This window comes from Perissodus microlepis, chromosome 4 (assembly GCF_051167445.1).
Source record: "Perissodus microlepis isolate ML-2025 ecotype Zambia chromosome 4, ASM5116744v1, whole genome shotgun sequence".
NCBI classification, from domain to species: domain Eukaryota; kingdom Metazoa; phylum Chordata; class Actinopteri; order Cichliformes; family Cichlidae; genus Perissodus; species Perissodus microlepis.
In genome coordinates this window covers 7,842,151-7,864,249 of record NC_140464.1, presented here as the reverse complement: position 1 = coordinate 7,864,249, position 22,099 = coordinate 7,842,151, and the positions used below count along the sequence as shown (strand labels likewise).

General features: G+C 41.4%; 2 protein-coding genes across 10 annotated transcripts in view; one reads left to right on the top strand and one right to left on the bottom strand.

Annotated features, from left to right (window-relative positions):
• Positions 1 to 3,309: 3,309 nt before the first annotated feature.
• LOC146388220 (neurogenic differentiation factor 2-like) lies at positions 3,310 to 8,190 on the bottom strand. Of its 3 annotated transcripts, XM_084925372.1 has the most exons (3): positions 7,877 to 8,190; positions 7,030 to 7,295; positions 3,310 to 5,648 (listed from the first exon to the last, which is right to left on the bottom strand). In XM_084925372.1, the coding sequence occupies exons 2-3, from the start codon at positions 7,035 to 7,037 to the stop codon at positions 4,577 to 4,579; spliced, it is 1,080 nt and encodes a 359-aa protein (XP_084781498.1). In that variant the 5' UTR covers positions 7,038 to 7,295; positions 7,877 to 8,190; the 3' UTR covers positions 3,310 to 4,576. The 3 variants fall into 3 exon arrangements, with proteins under 3 accessions (XP_084781498.1, XP_084781499.1, XP_084781500.1); XM_084925373.1 differs by lacking the exon at positions 7,030 to 7,295 and having other exon boundaries at positions 7,877 to 8,189; XM_084925374.1 differs by lacking the exons at positions 7,030 to 7,295; positions 7,877 to 8,190 and adding an exon at positions 6,432 to 6,999.
• Positions 8,145 to 22,099, top strand: part of ppp1r1b (protein phosphatase 1, regulatory (inhibitor) subunit 1B) — a 33,025-nt gene continuing 19,070 nt past the window's right edge. Inside the window, exons 1-4 of one of the 7 annotated variants that reach the window (XM_084925381.1) lie at positions 10,879 to 10,993; positions 11,384 to 11,557; positions 11,876 to 11,977; positions 13,409 to 13,521. In XM_084925381.1, the coding sequence (XP_084781507.1) occupies positions 13,429 to 13,521 (93 nt within the window). In that variant the 5' untranslated portion in view covers positions 10,879 to 10,993; positions 11,384 to 11,557; positions 11,876 to 11,977; positions 13,409 to 13,428. Of the gene's footprint in view, positions 8,562 to 10,878; positions 10,994 to 11,365; positions 11,558 to 11,875; positions 11,978 to 13,408; positions 13,522 to 20,598; positions 21,062 to 22,099 lie in introns of those variants that run through there. The other 6 variants (XM_084925376.1, XM_084925379.1, XM_084925380.1 and 3 more) reach the window with 6 other exon arrangements.

Sequence of the window (22,099 nt, the reverse complement as noted above, 5' to 3'; positions counted from 1 at the left end):
ATTGTGTCACAACCTCTCTTTCCCTCTACACGCACTTAGCGCTCACGCAGAGGCCTGTAATCGTTCCATGGAACTAAAAGCATAAATGCGTTCACTGCATGACTAACAGTGGCAAGTTAGTAGACAAGAGGTTGCCAATCTAACTGATTTGCTCTTTTTCCTTCAAAGCTAAAACCTTTTGCAAGCTGCCTGCGATTTTTTAAATCAACTACTACTACTTTCTTTCAAATTTGGCTGTTGCGTGTGTCTGTATGTGTGCCATCAGCCTAATTTGTTGCAAGGTAACCGCATGTGAGGGCTTTCAACACCCGCAGTTAAATTCCAAGGATGCAACACAACCTTCTTGCAATGCATGAGCTCGTGTACTACATAACATTAGAGAGAAATATGCATATTCATAGGCCAACTCTTCACAGAAATGCCTTACTGCTGTGTATCTGCGTGAGTTGTGTGTACGATGTGTGTGTGTGTGTGTTTTGCGAAGGGTTACTCGGGATGAGCGCTCTCGTTTTTAAACGTCCTGGATAATGAACAGATGCTGCAAAAATTAGGAAAGAAACATCGACTCCTCCCAGCAGTGCCACTTTGGCCCGGTGAACTGGCACACTGGCGCACACACTGGGTTGTCCTCTCCGGAGCTCCTGGTGCTGCTGCTGGGGAACATTAAGGGACTTGGCACGGCTTTCCTCCGCCAGCCTGCCAGCCTCTCACTCTTTCACTCTCACCGGACTGTGGAGGAAGAGGAGGTGGTGATGGTGGTGTCGAGGGTTCTGGGAGTATTTTGATAGATGCCCTCTCCCACTGCTGGCTGGATTCACTTTTAGATTGGCTCCTCCAGAAATCCATGCAGCCTCTTCTTTTTATTTATTTTTTCTGCTGATGAGGCCAAAAAGAACATAGGGGCACAAAAGTGTTAACACAAAAAAGCAGAGTGGGCCTCAGAGTTTTATGTGGGAGAAGGTTTAAAGCAAATAATCCGAAACAACAGTGATCATCGGTTTGATTCCCACCAGGGACTGTCACTGCACCCATAAGTTGAGCTTCTATAAATAAAAGTATTTTTTTAAATATATTGATCAATCTTCAATGATATTTATCACATAAAACAACATACTGTTGTTAGAGAAGAATTTACAGACTAGTTGAGGATCAGTAAAAATATATGCCGTCAATATGTCCGAACTACAAAACGTGTTTTTCCTGTTACAGGTATGTTCACGACGAAAAACTCGTCTTTTTTCAAGCTTTTCAAGGCATTATAATTTTTATATTCCACATGACGATATCTTCCTCTTTTGGGGAAGAGAGAGATAAAAATGGCAATTTTCATAACTTAGTTTTCACAATAAAACACTCATTTTATTTTTAAATGATGTGAATCGTCGTTAGATCAATACCTAGTAAAGACGTCGAGGTTAATAAGTTGAATATATACGTTTAATTAAGAAAGTGCTGATTTTTTTTCTCTCTTTTTTGACGGAAACTGCTGTAAGTAAAAATTGTTTTTTTTTTTTTATTGGTGCATGTTTTACACAAAACATTATTACATTCTCACATAACTTATGGTGTGTCGCATTCATACAAACCTTAAGCATTGATATCAGCAGATTAAATTCGTGAGAACACACAGATTTACCGAACTGACAGGAAATGATCAGCAAGTTGTTCCAGAAAAAAATACACGATTCCAACATTTCAAAGCAACATTTTAAACATCAATATAATTAAAAAATTCTCCGCTCCCAAAACATCTGATTTATTTTAAAAAGCCGTGGAACAATGAGTTTTGCTTTTTGATATATTTATATAATTATTTGTTTTCTCTTCGGTGTTGATGTTGCGTACCATCACCCGCCACTCAGGTCCTGTGTGTGTCATTACAGCAGTGAGCACCCACCACATTTTGGGGAGCATATGGGTTCCAGGGCAGAGCTCCAAACCCAGCCGGGGTCGCAACGGCTGCCCCTTGCACTGTGTGGACACCACACGCTGATTTTTCTTCCTTTAAATAATATATACATAAATTAAAGGTGGTTAAATTGGTTTTTAGAAGTTATGTTATTCAGACTTCTCCTCTGTGATAACTTGATGTGTGTGATAAGGAGAATTTACACCTCATATATCCACCTGAATCAATTCAAACACCTGATGAATAAGCCTATATATTCATATTGCCGTATTACTGAAGTGTTTAAATGTTTTCAGATGTGTTAAAGTTTGAAGAAGGGAACTTTTAGGAAATGAAAGTGAACTGATTATACATCAGCATGAATATGTTAATGAATAGACTTTAAAATAATATTGTTTTAACAAATATTTGGATTTTAGCTGATGTCACGGCTGCATTGCTTCCGTTGGGTCAGGATCGCAAAGTGTGTGTGTGTGTGTGTGTGTGTGTGTGTGTGTGTGTGTGTGTGTGTGTGTGTTTTACACAATTATAAATATGAAGGCATTTGAAACAAACAGGCCTAATGCTTATGTATCAATGATGTAAAGAGTATATAAGCGATCGAAATAATGTGATGATTAACAGAAGAGGTGTTTATGTGTTTTCCTTTTGGTGTTGGAACTTTAGACTTCTGAATGAGCGATGGAATATTCTGGTGCAAAAGAAAAGGACATACACAACGTGTTTGTTTACTAAAAATCTAAAAAAAAAAAATCACTCCCAAAATGGAGCCCTTTATGTTCTGCATGGCGTTAAGCTTCACACTGCATGGACCAAACACCAGGTGTAAGAGCTGTCCGAGGTACTGAAAGAGACTTCTTTCTTCCTTCTTTCTGATCAAGAAAGTGTGAAGGAGACTCCATGATGCTGTTAATTGCAGCGCTTAGCATAATTTAATCTGTATTTTGTGAGTGTGTGTGTGTGTGTGTGTACGTGTGTACGTGTGTTCACCACGGTGTCCAGGTTCTATTCATCTTGTAGATTCTCCCTTAAGCCAAATGTCCGCAGTACATCTGTTGACGTCCTGAGATACATTCAAATCTTTCCATGCATTTTTAAAGGCTGAGACCTTCGCCAGGCAAAAACGACGCACTGGCACCATTTTAGTCAATCGAGAAAGATGGCAACACCGATCTCTCCGTCCTGCCCTATTTTATAGGATAAAAGCCCCGAGGCTTGGAGGAACTCCTGCAGGTTGTGGCACGAGGCCCGGTCAGGCTCATAATATCCAAAAGGAGTGATGCAGGCTATGCACTTTTTTTTCTTATAAATTAAAGTCATTTTAATTCGAGATGCGGTCTGTACGGGATATAAAACGCATGTAGATGTCCAAAGACTTAAAAAGGAATCAATTTGCACAGTCTCGTTTATCGTCGTTTTATTGTACCACACAGTTTGTTGAATACAAAGTTAAAAGACTTGAATCTTTTCAAAAAATAAAGCAATAATAATATTAATAAAATAAATAAATCAAAAATAACGAAAGAGCAAAAAAAATAGAACAATGGTCAGCAACACAGTGTTCCCTTCATTTCCGGACACTATTAACATTAATTAGAAAACAATACAATAAATACGTGCAATAATAATGATAATAATAATAATAATAATAATAATAATAATAGTGAAGTGTTTAGCATAGCAGATTGCAAATAGAAAATATGGAACCAAAAATTTGATTTGAAAATAAAATACAGTGCAATGGCTCACTTAGAAGAGCAACGGTAATATGTATGAATAGAAGTAGAAAATTAAATAAGAAAAGGTCCGATTTCAATGTCATTTATTTTATTTTTTTTTTTAATTTTTTGTTTATTTATGTTTTTATTTTAGAAGTTGAACATTGTGGCCAGCCCATTTTCAGATTCGTGTTTATTCCTGTGTGTGTGTGTGTGTCTGCGCGCACCCGTGCGTGCAGCAGTAGTGCTGATGAAACATACAGTGTCCTTCTGGGCCTACTTGCCTCGCTCTGTGGCCTCGTTAGATTTTGCATAGACGCAGAAACGATTGATTTGCTGTAGAACAGATTCTTCTAAAGCAACCCAACAAGTACAGTTCTCAGGATTTTCCCCTCTGTTTTCGTCTGGATTTAATTATTTCTCAAAAAAAAAACCCAAAAAAACCAAAACCCAAACAAACATACAAACACATCTTTCCAAATGTGATGTCGTTTTGCTCGGTTATTCATGTATTTTATTAGAAAACCATCGCAAATATCAGGGTAGAGCTGTAGCCAGTGATGTAGTGGTGAATAAATTAGTGCGTAAACTTTGACTCCCAGCCATGAAAATACAGACAACCACCAATACAAAGACAAACCACAGATTAAAATTATGAACAATTTAAAATTCCATTTTCCTCATTAGTCTTGATTTGTTTGTCAAATTTCCGCTTAGAGATAGAAACATTGCGCAAAATAACACTTTGCAGGTTAGGTGGACTACCTTCCACTACATCTCTGACTATAGCAAAAACATGTTTTAAGACAGAACAAATTAAAAGAACAACACTAATGACAACAAGTGGAGGATTTCCCCCAGAATGCCTAAATCCTGGCGGGTAAGCTTGTCAAAAAGTGTGCCGTGGATAGATTGTTGATTGCAAGGGGACGCACGATAGGCTTGTCGTCTAATTGTGAAAAAACGCGTTCAGTTCATCATAGACGGGGGCCCGTTCGTGGTGTACGTGCATGTCGTGGTAAGGCAGGACGTTTTCAGTATGAATACCGCTCCGGGTCCCCGAGGAGCCAAACACCAGGTTGTGGGCCCCAGCGGGTCTGGAGCCAGGCAGACCGGAGTAATGCATAGAATAGTGGTACCCCTTCTCGTTGTCGGGGGACGCAGAGCCTTGATGCTTCAGGGAAAAGTTGCCATTGATGCACAGAGGCGGACTGAGAGGCCCCTCATATTCGGGACTGTTATACTCCGGGGATCCACTCCCGCCATACAGTGAGTCGTAAGCCGAGCAATAGCCGTGTGTCCTCAGCGGGTGCGAGTTCGAGCCCGGTTGGCAGTGGGGGCTAGACAGACGCGCGCACTGGTAAGGGTAGGAATGCATGGAGAAGGAGCCTGACCCATACCTGCCCCCCTCCTGGCACTGCTGCTCAGTGAGGAAGTTGCGGGAGTTCAGCTGGAGGCATCCCGCCACCAGGTTGGTTGTAGGCTGGGAGAGACCCTTGCACAGCGTCTGGACGTAGGACACAAGGTCAGGCCTTTTCCCAGAGCGTAATATCTCAGACAGGGCCCAGATATAGTTTTTGGCCAATCGTAACGTCTCAATTTTGGACAGTTTTTGTGTTTTGGAGTAGCAGGGCACCACTTTACGCAGATTGTCCAGAGCAGAGTTCAGGTCATGCATGCGATTGCGTTCTCTAGTATTTGCTTTTATCCGCCGCATCTTGGAGCGCTCGACCCTGGCCTGGGTCATTTTGCGTTTTTTGGGGCCCCGTTTCTTGGGCCTGTCTCCCTCCGTGTCCTCTCCGTCGTCCTCTTCTTCCACTTCGTCGTCCTCGTCGTCTTCCCCATCGTGTTCTGAGTGAGTCCGACTGTCTCCTCTTAGATCAGAGACCTCCATGCCGTCCTGGGTGTCCTGATCCTCCTCTTTGATCTTGTCGCTGTCGCTGTCTTCGGCCCAGCCGGAATATTTTTGTACGTCGGGAAGCAGCGAAGGATCACTGAAAAGCCTCGTTAACATTGTGGATCTAGAGGGGAAGGAATATATCGAAAATTAGGCCTCGGAATCACAAGACATTTTGTGTGGGCGCTACAGATTGCGTGACAGCGAAGAAATTTCAGATACAATGGTTCCACAAAAACCCTAAATCAAACAAACAAAAAAACCTTCCTTTATCGCACTTCACAATAAAAATTCAAATATTTGGCTTATTTTAGGATTATATACACTCCCGAGGATGTATTATATTTAAGGTTATTGCTAAATTGTTGTTGTCCCAGAAAAAATGACAAAATGCGTAAATTTGGGGAAAGAGTAAAAGTGAAAGAAATCCCTCAAATCTTTAGGCTGGGCTACAGCCAGACGGATCCCCATTTAATTCCCTGCTGTCAGTCGTATGCCCTACCGCGTCCTATCGCAGCGGGTCCCAGCGGCAGGGGCCACATTACAGGTCCCATGGGGGCCCCCACTTTCACTCCTCCTGACGCCCATATACACTCCTGGCTGCATTCCAGCACCTCTGCTCATGGCAGGCAAGGCAAAGAGGATTTTATGTAATTGATAGGCTGTCCACCTAAATTTTGTCTGATCATATATACATTTATATATATATGAGAAAAAGGGAAACGGAACACAAAAAATCCGTTTTTAAAACATATCACATCAATGAAAATAATAATAATCATAGTAAAAGTACATAAAATACTGTCACTATCATTATAATACCTTATTATTAACCGTTAACAATTAATCATTAATGACACTTGCTGACTGTAACGTCTGAAAAACGAAACGAAAACGATCAGCCTACCACTTGATTAGCAAATGCAGTCCCATCACAGAAAAAGAAACACGCAGAAACACGGTGATCTTTGACAGATTCAATAAGGCTCCACTGGCTTCCTCCCTGACATGTTCCACTTCCGAGCTATTATTATAGTGCAGCAGCAGATAGACTTGCAGCTCATGGTAAGGTAGGCTGTGGTGGTTGGTTAATTATCTCGGGGGGTGTGCCAGGGGCAAAATCTAGTTTTTAAATCTCAGGCTCGGGAGGTTTGCTCAATTAGAAGCAAAAACACAACATCGTTTAATTAACAGACCGTGCAGCTTACACGAAATAGATTTCACACATAATTCAGTATGCACGAGTGCACGATTTCAAAGCACTTTTTAGTCAGCGATAACCTTTACAGATGGAAATCGCTTGTATCGTTTTAGCCCTCGTTAAATATAAAAAAATCAAGTCGTGAAATTGCCTCTCTTGCAAAGCCCCCTGCCCCTCCACTGAAAAAGGCTCTGTTTATGGTTCAAACCATGTTGTGGCGAGATAGATTGTTGAAGATAAAACTGGACAAACAGAGATAAATCATGCCGCAGACTGCCTGTCACAGTCAATGGCGTTGTCCCACCCTTTCATTTGCTCCGAGACTGAACGTGCAAATCATCGACAAAATCATCAATAAATCTCCCATTAAGCTCGAGGACGTCCTCCATCAAGGTACCGGAGCCGATTTACAAAAACAAATCTTCCACCGAAATGTCTCACACTCATTGTCTTTTGTTTGTCAGATTCAAGGTCCAGACGCAGGAATCTCTAAATCAAATTAGTGTCCGATGTGATCTATTTACAGCCCGTGCGCTGTGATCAGGGCTGCTCCAGTCCTCGGAACCGCTCCTGTAAATGATCATAAAGCAGTGAAATCAGGATCAGGAGACGCTTGGCTTTTTGACTTGAGCGCGTTAGGCTATCTGATTTATGATAATCCAGCTAGTTTGGGATGTTTGAAGTTGAAGGGCAAGCCGAGCAGGTGAGAGAGTGAGGAGCTATTTTGTGCAAATGCGTCCGCATTGGTATCCAACAAAAAGACAAACACGAAAATTGCACGTTAATGCATAACATTTTTATGCACATTTTTTTTGTTGGATTGGGTTTCAAAGCGTGCCATCACCGGCATTGTGCTTTTAATCTAGTGGATCGATCCCAACATACCAGAACAAAGTCACTGACACTGTTGGCGACTATACATTTACATTTTTACCTGTAGAATAGACCTTTACAATAAAATGTATGTGCAATAAGTGTGTTTAATTCACCTCTAACATTTATTGAAAGTTAATTCTGACAATATATCCAAACACCTGGAATTAAAATGCATTTAATTTATAGATTAAATTTCTCCTACATTTTGCACGGACACTTCAGAGCAACACTGATATTTTTTTTCCTAAGCCTGTATTTTTTTTGTTCCAACTTACCTCGGCTCGAGCTCTTCGCAGGGGATGGGAGGAGAAAAAAAAAACGCTCTTTACTTTCAGACCATCTTCAGGGACCGCACGAGCGAGCGAACCACCGCTCTGTATCAGAGTATAGGTGCAGGAAGCGCGCGTCTTTCTTCACTGGTGCTGACGTTAAGCGGTGCCGCTCTCCCAGCACGCGCGCCCGAATAAGTGGAGCTTGTGAACGAACGTGCGTCTTGGCTGTGTCTTTGTGTATACGTGTGAGTGACTGAGTGAGTAAGTGAGCATGTATGCATATGTGTGTATGTGTGTGTGTGTGCGTGTGGCAACCGTGAGCTACCGGGGACGGGGTTACATACCAGCTATGGCTGTGATGCCAGCGCCCATATGGCTGGCACGTCACCGGCAAGAGCCATCACATGAGAGCCCGGTGATTGACATGCGCCCGCATTCGGAGAGATTTGCCCTCCCGGGGGAAAGAGAGACACACAGAGAGAAAGAGAGAAAGAGAGAGAGAGAGAAGCAGGAGGAGGTAGATGTGGTGGTGGTGGAGGAGGAGGAGGAGGAGGGCTTCGCCATCTGTCACCGCGCTAGCGCTCACACAGCCAGAAAAAAGGAGGAAAAACAGAAGAGAGAGGAAGAAAATAAAATGGTGGAACAACAAAACTCATCATTGTTGACCTGTGCTGCTGTTTCAAGACATGTAAGCTACTTTTTTTTTAAAATCAAACCTGTGAAATTTGGTAATCCCCTGCCAAACTCACGACTCGGCGTTTAATACAATATAACGGAGAGCTGCACAAATATCCCCGCACTTACCACGAAAAAGGTGATATTAAAAGGGCTAAAGACAATTAAGTATGTGAAGTCATATCAGAAAACCCACTGATGCTAATTCCATATATTATGGTAGTCATCACACTCCAGCATCACCCATGAAGGATATACTCTTATAAAAATGTGGAATAAGTGGCAATACAGTGGGTAAACTATAACCAGCAGTCAAACAAGAGCTACTTAAAAATATCTGAGCAAGCAATTAATCAATTATCTTCTCTCAAAGTCTATCCTCAAAGCCTATTATAAAATCATATCAATTAACTCTCATCAAATGAAAGGTGGGCAAACCGTGTTTATTTGTGGGGTTTACCCTCCACCACAACTCTGGTTCAGAAGCTGAGTGGGGGAGGGAGATGGGGATGCATTATAAGTGCATTAAGACCGTGGAACAGACGGCATATTGTTTATTTATTTACCTAATTGGATCAAATTATGCTTCAATGTATTCAGAGGAACGACAACCAAAACCAACTGTGATTTGTTCTGACTCTTCTGGGTCCGACACTGGCTGCAGATGACCCACTTGCCGGAGCTTCAAATGAATTAGATTAAAACATATACCATTACATAGGCTTCAGCTGCATGCATGGTGTGTGTGTGTGCTAAGTATGGAGGGCGGGTGGGTAGGTGGGGATGTCCACAGGGGCAAGTGTCACAGAGAGAGGGAAAGAGATACAGAGACACAGTGAGAGGATGGGTGAGAGAGAGTCTGAGACCCAGGTGTGCAGACCCACTAGGGATGTTTGAAAAATGAGGAGGAAGGGGGGTGTAGCAGTAGATGACATGCTGGTTGAATCTGGCAGAGATCCTCAAGATTTAGGAGGCATGTTGGCACATCAGTGGCAGAGATGCAAGAATTCCTTGCCACCAGCGCCCCGGTCCGTCCAATATGTCTGATTTGCTGCATTGTGTCCACCCCAGCTCAGAGATCTCTCTATTTAGGAGGCATTAGTGGAGTTAATGTGGGAGAAATGAGCCTGATGACCACCAAGTCCAACTTGGCACAAAGACACCCATCGGGCTGAGGGAACAGGGACCTGGAGGCTGAGAAATAGCTGATAGAAGCTGATCATGTCCTTGGGTCTGGATCACCCCTACATTGCCTGCAAAGCCACAACTAAGGCAGTGTTTGGGAGGTTGCGGGGTCATCCCTGGGGTTAACACTAGTGTGGCAGCTGTGGTTAGGGAGCCGTGATGTTGCACATTCATTAATGTGTCTCTTATCCCTTATGGGAAAGAGGGAATGATAAACTGGCAGTACCTTGAACCACGGTGGTGTGATTGTGTCAGCATGTGTATTTGTGTTGAGGGACACTGAGCTTCACTGCTAGCCAAATTGGTGCCCTATCCTACCTCAGCTGGACGGTGGAGGGGGGGAGAGATGCGAGCGCTGTGGTGATGGGAGCCTGGTGCTTCCCAACAAGTCCAAAACAACCTTCAGGTCACCTTGCCAAAATAAATGCTAAATGTCAACGGCGTGGCTTTAGCCAGCACTGGGCTCAAGGCGGCTCCAATCAAGGAGAGTTTGATCTGAAATTGAAATGCCAGAGAAGAGCTTGTTTGGAATTATGATGTTTTAGAATGACTTTGCATCCGGTTTGTATGTGGATTAGTCTTAAGTAAGGACCACCTGCTGTGCTTTTACAGGCTAAACGCATGCAGCCAGATTCTAAATTAAAGCCCTCTCCCTTTAAGATCTCAAATTCTCCATCACTCGTTTCCTCCATGTTCAAATGACACATAAGAGCCTTTCAAAGTCATCAAGCCACACCTCCCTATACCGTTGTCATTTCCTCACCCCTTCCTTCGTCCCTTTTTTTACTGTCAGACGTGTGAGGTGATGACCTGCACTTCACTTGTCTTTCTGGAAGAAGTGCAAACTTCTGCTGGCACAAATATGAAATACAGCTCACATGCACACACACATATACACACATATACACACATACACACGGACCCTCCCACCCCCATCAGACTCCCGGACCCCATCTGCACTCTCCTCTCTCCAGTCCCCTAATTGCATATGCACAAATGCAAATGCCTATTAATTAATTACTTGACTAATTAGTGCAGTGGTATTTTAGGGCGATAAATCAAGTAGAGATGGGGCCGAGGACGGCGGGGCAGGAGGAGGGCTGCACGGAGCATCGACAATGAACCTACACCAGAGGGAGTAATCCTAATGTACAAGGCTTGTGCGCGTGTGTGTGCTGTGAAGAGAATGTGCACAGCAGAGATCCTGAAGTAAAGCACCGTTTAAAAATGCTGAAGAGACCAAAGAGGTGACTGAGGGAGGTGAGTACTTTCAGTCTGGAAGAGGAGGTGAGAAAGGTAGCCAGAGAGAGGGGAGGCGGGGGGAGAGAAGAAATTGAGGTAGGTTGAGAGATGACCTCTGCTCTGCCAACTGTGCTGTTTCCTGGCACGCGGCCAAGCTCGGATGCTCGTTGCACCTATTTTCATAAAGGAGAAGGGATCAGCTACATACTAGGACTGCTACTGATCCATATTTATGCTCACATTGTAAACCTTGTACAATAGTTCAATGAGCATAACAGTTGGCATCATTTACGCAGCGATACTGATGTGATAATTGTGGCATCTGTGATTGGGAGGTGAATAATTCTGGCAGCCATGATAAGCTGTGTATCCGTCTATGTATGTGTGTGTGTGTGTGTGTGCCTGTAGGTGTGCCAGGCCCCCACCATAGGTACCCATGGAGATCTCCGGACTGAAATATTCATTCTTGTTTGCTCGCCCAGACAGTGTGGTCCTAATTGCAGCATCAGAAAGCTCCACCTCTCCCTCTCGTCTGGCTTGGCTGCAGCAGAGATAAACCTCATCTGGGAGCAGGATGTCTCTGTAAGTACGTGTGTGTGTGTGTGTGTGTGTGTGTGTATTTGTACACCCGTCCTCTTTTCTGGGGTTTTTAGGTGGGTGCTTGGCTTGCTCTTTCTTCACTTACTCACTCATTTACAAATGTTACACACAAAGCCCCCTTTTCGAGGAGCGCTTCTCATCACAAGTCTGTCAAATTCATTCATTTGATTTGCTGCATGTCACATTTTCCCCCTGTATTTCAGCTTGTCTTCATGCCTCATTCCTTCTGCCTGTGATGGAGTTGGGTCGACTATTGAGCTTTCTGTCAACATGTCTGTCTGTCGATCTGTCTGTCCACAGGGCGAATATGAGGCTCTGGAGTTTTTCATCAGTTCCCGTGCCAACCCTACCCATGCCTGGCCAAGCTGAACCATCTTGTGGGATTTTTGGCTTTTAATTATAGTAAGAGAGGATTAATTATGGCAGTGGAAACAAGGGGCCATGCATTATTGATGCTATGAGTGAAGGGCTGGAGGGGGTAGAGGGTGCTAATTAAATCACTGCCCTACTGCCATGTCCTCCTCTGTCTCTGCCTTCACCATGTCTTCCACCTGCTACATCTACAGCACCCCACCCTACTTTGCTCCTGACATCCAGGCACACGTGTATTGTTGCTCTCACATATCTATCAGTCACATCACCCTCTATTATCCTTGAGGAAACCTACATGTCAAAGTTTAAACACTGAGTTTCTCTCATTGTTGCCTCATGTCCTTTCAGCTTGTCCTTCACCCTCACAGTCCTGTCTTAGAATTTTTTCCTCTCTGTTTTCACTGTATCTTGATTAGACTGCCGCATCCGAAAACGATGAAACGATCACCTCAGTTTCAGTTTCAACCCCCACTAGGAAAGTTATTTCTAGTCAACAAGGGATGAGCCTGCTTAAGAGCCAAATGTAGCAAAAGGCTGCCATCTACTGGAATTTGTTTATAATTGTATCCTTTATTATTTAATGGTGCTGAGTTGAGCTTTGAGTACTATCTGTATTTACCCATCACTTATCACAAATTGAAGTGGAATTTGCAATAAGTGAAGTGTAAATACTGTCAGGCTTTTTTCTTTGGAATTTCTTTTAGTGCTTATTTCATACTAGAAATTATGCCAAACAAAATGCTTAAGAGTTTAATATATTAAAAATATAACACTGTAATATAATTTGTTGATATAAAAAGCAACCTCATTTCTGGCAGGTGTGCTTTCCACAAGTGAAAGTGATATGCAGGGTGTTGCACATATTAATCTACAAAGTTACTTTATGTGAAAGTCCACCAAAAAGACTACAGGACATTGATATACATCTATATCTATATATATCTATATCTATATATCTATATATCTATATATCTATATCTATATCTATATCTATATCTATATCTATCTATGTATCTATCTATATATATATATATATATATATTTGCATCTATACTATCTAGATTAGACTGTCTAGATTTCCTGAGAATGTATAGTTGAAAGTATGAAACTCTACTGTCCTTCTGTTTGTGAACTGTGACCTCAGTGGTGTTCTAGCATGGTCTGTTGCTGGTCTTTACACACTAGTCTGGGAACCATATTTTACTTTTCAAGCAGCCTATCACACTGAAGTTAAATTTTAAGAACAATTTGCATTGACTTCTTTATTGTTTCAGAAGGTTTTGTGTCCCCTGATGTGTTGTTGTATATTGTTTTGTTCCTGAATTAATTTTTTCTTTCTTTGCATCCTGTGTTCCTTCACTGATTCTCTTGCAGGTTTATTTGTGCGATCTTGTCCTAACAAACTCCAGGGGGGTAATTCCTTTTATGCCTGTCTGATTTCTGCCATATTTCCATGCACAGCACTCAGTGTACCACTTCAGATGATGGCTTCCACAGATGGCACCCAGTGGTTGAAGGAACCTGATTCAATCAGACAACCTGGTTTGGCGTCAAACATCCACCCTGCTGAAATGGTGAGAAAAATCTGAAAACAATCCAAGTTCTGCACAAAAATAACTCATAACCCCCCCTTCCACTAGCGCTAATATCTAATCAGCCAATGAGATCGCAGCAATTCAGTGCTTTAGACATGGTCAGGATGAAGTGCTTAAGTTAACACCAAGTATCAGAATGTGGGCAAAAAGTATTTTGGAAACTGCTAATCTCCTGGGATTGTCCTGCACAACCATCTCTAGGCTTTACAGTCAAGAAAAAAGATAATATCCAGTAGCTGGCAGTTCTTTGGTGAAAATGCCTTTGATGTCTGAGGACAGATGAGAATGACCAGACTTAATCAAGCTGATGGTAAAGCATCGATCAGAGAGCATCCCTGAATGCACCACACATCAAACCTAGAAGTAGACCACCACACCAGATACCACTTCTGTCAGCTAAGAACACAAAAACTGAGGGTCCAATTCATATAGGTTCACCAAAATTGGACAATAGAAGACTTGAAAAATATTGCCTTCATTTCTGTTGTGACATTCGGGTGGTCGGGTCAGAATTTGTCAGAATCATGTAAACATGAGGCAAAATCTATGAGCAATGTTTTCAAAGAATTAAGGTAATTCTGAAGGCACAAGGGGATAGAGCCAAGTACCAGAAAGGTGTACCTAATAAAGTGACCAAGGAGTGTATGCATATATACATAAAAACAAATGAAAAGAAGTAAAGCCTTCAAGACAAAAGTCATTTAAGAACTTGTAATTACACTAGTAGAACAGTAGATGGTACACAAGCATCTTTAGTCAACACAATGCAACATAATGTCACCACAGTTGGTGCTGATACTGCTGGGAAGGGCAGCTTTCCCAGGTGTATCCAACTGTGGTTTTTTATATGAACAGAGCGTGTTTATTGTGCGATGGTATGTTATATAACTGGATGAGCGAGGAGTCAAGTGAGGTGCCGACTGATACACAGTATCTCTCTGTGCCCCTCAACTGAGATACCACCTGCTATTATGTTATAAAGCCTCTCTGTCATCCAGACTAATGGAATACTTCACCTTTCACAGTGATTTTTCTCCCTGAAATCCCCTGTGAATGTGTGGGTTTATTACTACTACAGGACCCGGCAGGTAGAGAGAATTATGCTAGCCTCAAAGAGACGGGTTAATCTGTTATATTGTTGCTTTTTTTTACCAACACAGTTCCTTGTTCCCTTTTGTTTTTGACACGACTTTATTGAGATAACCAGAATGCATTTCGTGCTTGAAATGGTTGGGGTATCTTCTGCAGGGGGTCTAATGCACCTGTGAATTAGTTTCATAACAGGAAGGCTTTTGTCAGATGGCACAAGATGCTCTGTTTAGGAGCAGATAGAATTGCAGACCTTTTATCTGGCTTGGAGTGTCTCCACTGTGAGTGCTTGTGTGCGTGAGTTTACAGTACACATGCCACACATTTTGTACAGGTTGTCCCTGCTGGCTGCTGGAGTTATTATAAAGCTCGCTGTTCTAAAGCAGCTAGTAAGATCTATCTTCAGAAGGTTTTTCCTGTGGTTTTGCCAAAACAGTGATTTAATGACAAGGCGGAAGCTAAATGAATAAACACTGTGAAGTGGAATAAAAATAGCGCTAGAGACATGCGAGTCTGCATATCGGTGAGTTTAGACAGTGTCTGTAAATACACGCAGCAGCATCATGAGTAGAGCAAGTGACATATCTGATTTAATTAGAGCTACAAATAAATACTGACTTCCCCGGAGATATTCACTACAGGTAGGCCGGCACTAGTGTAACAGTGAACAAATTAAAAAATTAGATAGCTTAGTATCAGAGCATTAAAACATTTTTTTCCCTTTGAAGTAGTTTTATTTGTTAATCCCTTCATGCACAAATGAGTTCTGTAGAATATCTGTTTGCTTTCCAATTAGAGCAATTTGTTCTACTTGTCAGTGTGTTGGCAATGTGGAGTAATGTCGTTAATATGACAGGCGGTCGGGGGATTTTACAATGCCTGGCTGCTCTGATTTGAAAGCTTACCTGACAATTTGTCTCTGTAGTAATCCATACAACCAAAGAGGGAGGATACTCCTGATTAGCATGTAATGTTTGAATACATTTTCTCTGTATAATGCACTGAAATAGTCAGCCTTGCGTATTCTACAGAACCAAACGGTTTCATCTTTTAACATAATTTCAGCTGCTTTCATGGAACTGTACACAATGAGCTGGCAGAACAGAGCAGCAGCCAGTAACAGCAACATTAAATACTGTTAGATTTTCCTAGAAATAGAAGGAGTCGTCTGAATTTAGAAAAAAAAAATCTGATTTACTAGTGCCCTAAATCTGATTTACTGGTGCTCTAATGTAATTTAGCTGGTATGTGCTTTGCATCATGTGCAGCATAATGATGGTGAATCTTCGGTAAAATATGAAATCATTTAGTTAGAGTGTTTAAAATGTGCTTTTATTATGAAGTATGAATTTTAAAGTGTTATTTTTAAATATCAATAACAGCACACTGTTTTCAGACCAATTTTAATGATCATTTATTATCATTTATTTTAAATCTCTTTTTTTTTTATCGTATTTTACTTGATTTATAAACACTTTCTTTTCATTTGCTGCTCCTTTCTTCTCTAAATCCTGTCTTACTTTGCCCGAGAATTGTGATTGCTTTTCGAAGAACTACAGCGTTATCTGTAATTGAAGTTTCAGATCCCAGATGATCATCCTGTTTATGTTTACTGTGCCAGCATCACACTTGCTCATTCAGTCTGTGTGTTTTCTTTTTCTCTGTTTTTATTTATTCACTTTTACAAAAAACCCCTCCAAGAACCAGAAATTCATTTTTTTCCACTGTGGAGAACACGAGTCTGAGATCTCTACATCAGACACCATTTATGCAATCTATATGACGTCTACTGTATTGTCAGTGGATATCCTGGGTTTTCTGATTTGTGGAATTTGGACTAACAGAGCACTTTCTTTTCAAAATGACAGAAATTGCAACTTTCATATTTTATGGCCAGAAGGGAGGTTTAGTGATCAATTTTCATTCAGATATTATGATGCTAAAAATCAAATTGTCTGCAATTTGATAGTTTTAACTTAGGATTTCAGAAATGTATAGGAAGTTTTACTCCTTCCAAAACAAAAAACTCACATTTTCAACTTATGTCCATACTTCAGGTAAAAGAGGACTGTGAGAGAAAGGATTTTATTCAAAACTGAGGAAGGAGAGTCAGACCTAGAGCTGTCAGGAGGTGGTGAGGTGGAGGAAGTCATTATAGCAGGAAGGACATGGTTAATTTAGAGGTGGTATGTTATAGAAGAATTGTGTAATGTAAGGTTCTGATGCTTTTAAGCATTAGGATTTCTGAAAATGAAAAACAATATTATTTTTGAATTCACAGTCATGCACATCATCTATCCTACTGAATATCCTGTTAATTTATATAATAAATAAACTATATGATAAAAGGGCATTAAACTATACCCCTACTGAAACTGGGTTGTTTTTCATGATGAAACCTGAAAACAGGATACCGCTGCCCACAACCACCAAGACAGGTGGTTGTGGGCAGCTGATCTGATTACATCAAAAAGAAAATAGGTAACCAGGTTTTAGGGAAAAAAAAGTCAGATTGCACGAACCAGAGAATGGTGCTCATCTCTAAAGGTAGCATTAAAACTTAAAACACTGAAAACATTGTTCAGCACATCTGTGTCCATGCATGACTCAGTTATAGCAAATCTGTCTCCACGACTGAGTTTATACAGATTCTCCAGTATTAGGCAGCCCATCAAAGTCATAAATTATCTTGATGTCTCTGATGAGGGGGAAAGAATAAAGTTCTCTGGAAGGTGAGACCTCTCTTAAACAGAGAGGCTGCCTGAATCTGCCCAAATGAATTCCTGTGACATGTTTCTAACAACCACAATGCTAAAATTATTTAAAAAAAAATCTAAATATCAAAACAATTCTTTCTTAGATGAAAACCATGTTGAAGACAAACATACATATCAGCTTTGGTGCTTTTTGGTGCATTTTTTAGCTTTATCTACTGACTATAACATAGCGCAGTTGCAGATTTCCATCTTAGCCAGCTTCACTGTCAAGCAGGTCTCTTCAGCTACTAGTGCTAGCAGAGCTTTAAGTTCTTTCTGGGTTTGTCTTAAAATGGGTTTAAAATTTTTTGACAAAAAGATGAGCTAAGTCCTGTTTGCACTTGTCGACACTCATGATAAACAAATCCTTATTCTGCGTCAGCTTGGCAGATTTAATTCCTGTGAAGTGGGCACCATGCTGGAATTTGCATCTGATTACAGCACTGATATAGTTTCCTCTCTCAAACCTGCCTCCCAACAGAACCCTGCAAAGAAACCTGTTACAGAGTTTCAGTATGATGTACCATCAGTATGAGAAGAGGGAAATGAGTGGTTTATTGAGTGATGCATGAACTCCATATTTTGATACTTTGATATGTTTGTAGTATAAGCAAAAAAGGAGAATGAACTTAAACTTGTCACTTGTATTATCTGTCTCTGTTTGATTAGGTTCAAATTATAAATGAGGCGTTAAATTACAGTGTTAGGTTTAGGTGCCGGTACCACTTCATTATGCTTGGGGGAAGCTTATAGTTTGACTATAAGCTGCTTGTAGTTTGAGGAAACAAAGTTGGAAACAAATTCCTTACATATGCTGTCCCAAAGGAGTAGTATGAAAAGCAGATGTGATGTTTTTCCTTTTTTTTTCTTTCTTTACTAGCTTTAGCTTGATGGTATTTTTAGCTGTACGCAGCAGGGGCAGTTCCCCTTTCTTTTTAAATTGGGCAAAATTGCTCAGAACTATAAACAGTGTGGGAAATTAGTCTTACAAAACAACAGAAAACAAACAAACAAACAAACAAACCTCTGAATGTGATCATCAGCCTCAAGTGTAGCTTACAACACAGGCTCACGACTCTTTGGATTATTGAAGTAAAAGTCATAATCCTACTTAGGTAATGGTGAAGAATTTTTAGTGGAGAAATGGATTAAGCTGCAAATTAAAACCGAGTTCAGTAAATTACATGGATATTTGTTTGAAGTAAGATGCACCATTGGTCATATCCGTGCTGTCGTCCAGTGCAAGTGGGCATTGAAAGATTATCAGGACTCTTACACTAGAAGTAGGAGGACATATTTCAAGAGGGGCTTGTGCTATCTCATGCCCCATCGTTGACAGACATTTGGTACTCAGTTACAGTAGCTGGACTTCTTTAAAAGTTTTGCCTCTTTTACCTATCTTTTAACTCTTTTTAGCAGTGTAGCATGAGAAAAGGAGGATGTAAATGAAGTGAAACAAAACATTTAAAACGACTTCACTTGTAGGTTTTCAGGCACTGCACAAACAAAAGAGAGGCCTCTTTGTCTTGCTGTTACTAATGGTACTGATCTGACAGAGGCTAATTAGAGCTTTCCCGTAATGGTAATATTATAGTTCTGAGGAATGCCTGCAAAGCATTCCTTCATATTTGTACAGAGACCAAGTTGAGTCCCAAATCTGTGTCTTATTTGCTATGACGAGAACAAAGGCACTGAAGTGCACCTGTATTTATTACATTTGGTCACATGTGCCTTTCAAGCTCTATTAAACCTCCCTGATTCATAAAGTATGCTTCATGTCACTCTGTAATGGGGCTATCTTTTAAGCATAAAGAAAAATCTCTGTTTGATCATTGCCTCATCATCGATTGGAATTACTCAATCTCTGGATTCATTAAAAGTTGGAATCTGTACCTTGTAGTAAACTAGACTTTTACACAGACCCTTTTACACAGTCTTTATAAAAAATAAAAAAAATTGTGCAATCCCCCCTGAACACACTACAAGTTATGCAACCACTCTGGAACAAAATCAAATAGCAGTGCATTACTGAAATTTCTTTAGAAGCACTCAGCAACATCTGAGACAATCTGTATGTACTCTATTTTTTCATAAACCTCAAATCGCGACCTTTTGGGACTTCATGTAGCAGATGAAGATAATAATCCACTAATGAGTTGCATCTTGCAGGCATGTGGAGGTGGTGCTTTGCTTTGAACAGAAGTGGCTTTGTAGCAGGGTCCAACACTCAGGCAAACCCTTGAAAATGCAATATGCATTCTGGCAAGTTCATTTTGTTCTTACCAGCAGGATAAACACTCAGTTTACTCTTTTTCTTTCAGACTCTGTAGATGCAGTCCCCAAGTGCCATATATACCTTGACCTTCTTTGTTATGGCCACAAAGTCCCTCCAGCCCCTTGTGCACTTCCTATTCCTCCTCCACTATCACCAACACTATAGCTGACTCCTTCATTCCAGCCTATGCCAAAGCCCAACTCTGTCCTGAGGCCAAATCCACTCCTCTCCACTGTCCAAATCCCTCTGCCATGTGAGTGAAATAACAGCAAGGCCCTGAAAATAACACTGACGCTGTCCTCTTTTCCCTGTATGTCACCACAATGTCTTCCCCCTCTCTCATTCTCGCTTGCATCTTCTCCATGTTTGTCATCTAAAGATCACTATGTCCCATTCACTCTAAATCATACAAGCCAAGGTTGTGATAAGTTTTATCTTATTTAGCATACATTTACTTGTTTTTTTCACTGAGATCCAATCAAGCTTTTGACAGAAGGACATCCTGAGTATTTCTCTCTGACAATCGTGGTACTTTCCCTGACTGCTATCAGTCATATGGTCATAGCATTACATACAATACTGCCTGTAACTCCAGTAATGTCGGTGGCATCGGCTTAGCAGCAGGATCCCTCTGTACATTCCTCCTGCATACGGCACGCATCACTCTCCTCTTATTTATCTCTCCTTGCACTCTCTGCCACCCTCATCTCCCATCATAAATCTCTCACATATAGAGGCCAAAAGAGGCTCAGCTGATGTGATGAGATTACTATTTTTTTCTGATTACAAATCAACTTCAGCTTAAATAGGTAGAAAAAAGCGTTGCCCACCCTCCACCCCTTGTCATGTCTTCTTTTCCCTCCTCCCCATTTACTGTGACTCCTCCCTCTCCCTGAATATCTCCACCTTCTTTTGGTCACTGGCCCCTCCCCTCCACCCTCTATCCACCCACTTCGCTCCCTCACAGCCAGATCTAAGGACATGCCTCATTCACTCCTGCTGCACAGGTTTAAAGGGACTGCAAACAGGGAAAGAGTGAAACCCAGAGAGGTGTAGGGGAATTTTAGCACCTGCTGGAGAGCAAAAGAGGTGAAAAAAAGTATTTTCACTTTTTCTAAGAGAGGTAGAAATAGAGAGAGATTGTGAAGGAGTGAAGCAGGAGAAAGAAGAAAAGTCTTCAGGACTGGGACTACCCAGGAGTGGGAGGTTCCTCTGGGAGGTTATAGAGATTTCCAGCCGCTTCCTCTCCGCTCTGCTGGGAGTCAGACCTCCAGGATCCAGAGCCATGGAGCCCTCTGTGTCACCCGAGGTCGAGGGGGAGCCCAAGGAGAGGAAGAAGATCCAGTTTGCTGTGCCAGCCAATGCACCCACCAACCTGGATCCACGGCAAGTGGAGATGGTGAGCAGGCGCTGGTCAGGTTACTGTATGGCCCATAAGGACAAGTTCTGTTTGTGTTTCTGAATATTCACTATTGGAGTTTAACAGATGCATTTCTCTTGGGTAGTTTCCCATCCAAATACCACTCCCTCATACAAATACAGAGGCCACATTGTTTGTTAGATTCTGTACATGCAATGGCAAAATTTCTCTCTTCAGAGCATCTTCTCTCTGCAAGTTTTCTCTCTGCTTTGTGTCACTTTTACAGCTTTCCAATAGAAAGCTAAATTTGATTGCTCTGTTAGACACTGTTGAGAAATTTCGATGATATTTCCCTCTCTTCGTTTTGGTTTCCTCTTGAGATTAGTGCCTTGTTGCTGCCTCATGTCATTCTGACCTGTTTAAAACTGTGACATTGACACAAAAGTCATTATCTTCTGTTTCACGCCAGCTTTGCTCCTTCTGTGACATTTTGTTTGTAACAAACATATTTTAGTCCTTGGCTGTTTGGCACCTTCTCTGACCTTTGAGATAAGCTTTTGCTAGTAAAATCCTTTAGTCCTCTTTTACCACAGCGCTATCTTATGACCGACTCAGCAATGCCTGCATTTTTCTGTGGAAGGTTTTATGCTCATTTTTCATGGGACAACTCAGATTTCTCCTTTTGGCGCTAATGTCGGTAGCTCTTATTTTAGATCTGGGATAAGTGGGCCAAAGTAGAAACTGTTTAGTATCTTAGAATGATCGAGGACAGTGACTCATTTCTCATGAGGGCTTGATGAGAGAAAGGTTGGGAGGACAAGTGTGAGATGTTCTATATGAAGGAAGGGAGAGAGACAAAGATACAAAGCCTGATCTTTACCTGTCTGGGGTCAGCTCCCGTAGTGACTGCCCCTGTTTCACTGCTTGCAAAATAGAGGCTTTTAATAAAGAACAGTGATCTCTGATAACACTTTGTCATTAGCCTGGCTGATTGCACTTAACTTTCACGAGTTTATTTGGAGATTGTGCTGAATTTCCTCCATGTTTTTTGTCTTATCTCATGTTCTTCTCTGCTAC